The sequence below is a fragment of the Hylobates moloch genome, unplaced genomic scaffold (genome assembly GCF_009828535.3).
Source record: "Hylobates moloch isolate HMO894 unplaced genomic scaffold, HMol_V3 SCAFFOLD_23, whole genome shotgun sequence".
Lineage (NCBI taxonomy): Eukaryota > Metazoa > Chordata > Mammalia > Primates > Hylobatidae > Hylobates > Hylobates moloch.
In genome coordinates, this window is record NW_026652298.1 from 4271770 (window position 1) to 4276138 (window position 4369).

The following is a 4369-nucleotide window of genomic DNA, read 5'->3' on the forward strand; positions in this document are numbered from 1 at the left end:
GACAGATTTTATTAATATAAGCAAATACATACTTTTTAAAAAAGTATAAATAAGGCCTGGTGCAGTGGCTCACATCTGTAATTCCAGCACTTTGGGAGGATGAGGTGGAAGGATCTCTTCAGGCCAGGAGTTAGAGACCAGCCTGGGCAACATAACAAGACCCCTGTCTCTAAAAAGCAATCAAAAAAACTAACTGGGCATGGTGACATGGTTCTATAGTCCCAGCTACTCAGGAAGCTGAGAGTGAGGGATTTCTTGATTCCAGGACTTCAAGGCTGTTACCCACTCCAGCTTGGGTGACAGAGAAAGACTCTGTCTCAAAAAAAAAAAAAAGGTATAAATACTAGCCATATCATATATTGCCCTGGACTTTTCTTTTTGATTTAACATATCTTGGAGATTCTTCCATAGCTGTGGATAAGGAGTTGCCTCATTCTTTTTCAGGGTAAGTTTAGTATAAAGTGTGATATAGTGGGGAAATTGTATTTAATTTATTTTTGCCAACTCAGTAGCAGAGCTGTGACAAGATTAATCCTTAGATTTTTGGACGTTCATATGAAATCATTCAAAGCTTTGACATTTTTCTCTTCTTTGTGGCTCTATTTTCATCACTAAAATTCCCCATCCTATGCCCCTGCAGCCCCCATCTGACATTTTTCACTTCTCTAGCTTAGTCATCTGATCTAATTTTGATGAGTCAGATGTAAATAAACCCAGATAATGTGTCTTTTAGCCCAAAAAACTAAAAGATAAAAGGAAATGCGTAGGACAGAGGGCAGTTTGTTGAATGGTTGAGATTTGAATATGTGTGTATTAATTCTTTCTGAATTACAGCTAGATTCTGCCCTCCCCAGCTTTGTATCTGGAGATGAGGGAAAATGTGATCCCAGCTCATATTATGAGTGAACATCTCTGACTGTTCTAAGAAGTCCTATTCCCTTAGATTACTGAAGTTCACAGGGAGAAAGCACCCACCCAGATATTTTTGGTTTTTGTTTGTTTGTTTGTTTGTTGAGATGGCGTCTCACTCTATTGCCCAGGCTAGAGTGCAATGGTGTGGTCTTGGCTCACTGCAAACTTTGCCTCCTGGTTCAAGCGATTCCCCTACCTCAACCTCCCAAGTAGCTAGGATTACAAGCATGAGCCACCATGCCCAGCTAATTTTTGTGTTTTTATTACAGACAGGGTTTCACCACATTGGTCAGGCTGGGCTTGAACTCCTGACCTCAGGCGATCCACCGGCCTCAGCCTCCCAAAGTGCTGGGATTACAGGCATGAGCCACCGCACCTGGCCTCACCCAGATATTTTTCAAATACCATTTTCGATTCCCACTCTCTTTTTCTCTTGAAGTAAGCAAGGCAGACACATTTGCCAAGGATAACTGAGAATGTTAGGGCAATCCATGACTGGGCAGCTTGTGCAGGCTGTGTGCTAAATGCAACTGGGAAACATGCCCTATAAATAGCCATTCATTGTCAGCGTGTGTGAAAAGACAAGCGAGCATTCCGTGCTATGATTCAGGCCTAATTAAGTGATTGCGTCTGGACACGGCTATAAATCACTAGCTGCTTCAACTGGTAATCCAGTCAGTAGGCAACTGCAGGGGCTCGCCCCTTACTGAAGGTTGGCAGAAGGAGGCTGTTCGAGGCTGTTTTTGCCTTCACTATGGCAAAAATCATTTTGAGGCACCTCATAGAGATTCCAGTGCGTTACCAGGAAGAGTTTGAAGCTCGAGGTCTAGAAGACTGCAGGCTGGATCATGCTTTATATGCACTGCCTGGGCCAACCATCGTGGACCTGAGGAAAACCAGGGCAGCGCAGTCTCCTCCGGTGGACTCAGCGGCAGAGACGCCACCCCGAGAAGGCAAATCCCACTTTCAGATCCTGCTGGATGTGGTCCAGTTCCTCCCTGAAGACATCATCATTCAGACCTTCGAAGGCTGGCTGCTGATAAAAGCACAACACGGAACCAGAATGGACGAGCACGGCTTTATCTCAAGAAGCTTCACCCGACAGTACAAACTACCAGATGGCGTGGAAATCAAAGATTTGTCTGCAGTCCTCTGTCATGATGGAATTTTGGTGGTGGAAGTAAAGGATCCAGTTGGGACTAAGTGACGTCGTATCGGTTCCTGTTCAGTCGACACAGGGAAGACGATTGTTCAGCCACTGGTACTACAAGAATGTTTGTATTACCCACATTTGAAATGATTTGCTACGATTTTTATGAGGATTAAAAATATATACACAGTCCCTGGTATGTTGAGGTTGTCTGTATTATTCTTACTCAGAAAGGAACATTTGTAAATATGTTTGTGTGGCTCAAACTGATACTATTCTTACAACTGAAACATTGAAAATACAGAAGGCTGTATCTGGATATTAGAGAGGACTTAGAATTGTTTCTTATTATTCCAACAATGCCAGCTGCATTTGTAATCACTGATGGCAAAAGAGCCATACTCATTTAAGGAATTCCTATCTATTTTATGAAAATCTTTTATTTTGCCAAAAAGAGTTGGGATTCCCTTCACTCAATAAGCTTTTCTTTTTAATGTATTTTAATTAAAGTGAGGTTTTATAAATACGGAGTGCAAAAATTAAAATACAGTATTTGGAAATTGGGTCTGAAATCTATTTATGATTCAGTATAGTTGTTACTGCCTTAAACGTCAATGGGAATTTTCAGATATAAATCTTATTTTTAAAAAGTTCAAATATGTACCTCATTCATCTTTTTAAAGGTATACTGAATCCTATCTGAAGTGTTTTGACTTTTTAAAAATAGTGTAAGTTCTATGGACACATACGAAATGTTCACGAGATATGTATTAACATATCCTCTTATAAATTAATATGAAGCTTTAGGACACCAGTTTTAAAAGTTTGATTACTGAATTCAGCGAGTTTTAATCTGTGCTTTTTAGATGCTCCATAAACTTAGATGGCAAAATGTAACACATCTGCTATCTCTGCATAATTCTTAGCTTTAAATAGCCTGGCAGCCAGTGGAAGTTCAACACCTGAGTTTACACTGCGTGTCTGAGTTTACACAGCACATCTGATGATTGGTGCTTATTATATTCTCCCAAACTGCTGCCTTGGCTCAAGGTGGAGACATTGGTAGAGGTTAAGGACTAGTGCCTTCAACAGCTGCTCTGGGACATTCCAAAGGTTTGCTATCTCATTCTGTATATATTAAGTATTTCTTCAGAGGCAGTGGCTGCCTGCCTTTTATCCCGCACTGAATGTGAGCTGACAAGCAGCCCAAGGACAGTGCTAAGAATAGACACGGAATGCAGGGTGTGGAAAACACCAGGGCAAATGCAGATTGCTGACAGTATCCCAGTGCTCCCCCACGTTGTTTTACTGTAGTTCAAGTTAAAATGTAAAAGACATGAAGCAATAGAAAAACGAATCAAACAGTTCTGAAAGTTATTTTGAAAACAAATGTAATCTGAGAAGAATGTTTACTGTCTAATTAAACTGAAAAGATTTTGCAGTTATATGCATATCTGAGGTTTATGCCTATACATGGAGGTTTGTGTGTCCACCTCAGATACGAAAAATTTTGTTTGACCAAGTGAATATCACAGATTAGCTTGGCTGCATAAGAAAGTTAATAGCAGTCGTTGAGATTCCAGATCTACTAATATGATGAGAACTGGGATACCATTTGTCTGGGTTATCATTCTTTCCCAGTGATTGGCAGAATAGTGTAAAAAGAAACAAATGTGGTGAGAAACAAAAAAACCCTCTCTTTTGGCCTTGATCTTACTCTTCATGAGATCCTCCTCCCGGGAAAATTCAGGAGGTGAAATTCCTACCATGAGGAGCCACTGATAGAAAATATTTTCTTTAAAAATAAAATTAAAGTAAACACATTTTTAATGAGCTCTTGTTTTTTCCCAAAGATAAATTTTAAAGTCTTACAGCCATTTTTTTGATTCGGGAAATATACCAAACACTATAAATAATAAAAATCAACTATGGTTCTTCTGCTACCATGAGGTAGCTATTTTAAATACCTTGTTCAACAACAGGACTACATAAATGCATGTATCACTTTTCACAAAATTAGGATTATATCTGCATGGAGTTTGATATCCTGATTGTACTGGCTATTGTCTGTTGCCCTCCCCACTCTCACCAACTCAAACCAGTCTCTGCCCTTCTCAGCCCCACTCTGAGCCCAAGCAGGCTGTCCCTGATGGGCCACATCATTCTAGTTTCTGGTTGGGTTCAGTCAATAAGAGGCACTGACTGGAGACCAGAGATTGCAGAGAGATTAGTGGGCAAGAGGGGAGAAAGGTCAGGGAATTTTTCTGTCACCCTTAACCTGCTGCAGACTGAGGACCTGTCAGGGCT

General features: G+C 40.5%; 1 protein-coding gene across 1 annotated transcript; it reads left to right on the forward strand.

Moving 5' to 3' along the window:
• The first annotated feature begins 1583 nt into the window (after positions 1-1583).
• HSPB3 (heat shock protein family B (small) member 3) lies at positions 1584-2253 on the forward strand. Its single transcript, XM_032144883.2, has one exon. The coding sequence runs from the start codon at positions 1667-1669 to the stop codon at positions 2117-2119; it is 453 nt and encodes a 150-aa protein (XP_032000774.1). The 5' UTR covers positions 1584-1666; the 3' UTR covers positions 2120-2253.
• The last annotated feature ends 2116 nt before the right edge of the window (positions 2254-4369 follow it).

Coding starts and splice junctions, on each gene's coding strand:
- HSPB3 (XM_032144883.2), top strand. CDS start 1,667: ATGGCAAAAATCATTTTGAGGCACCTCATAGAGATTCCAGTGCGTTAC.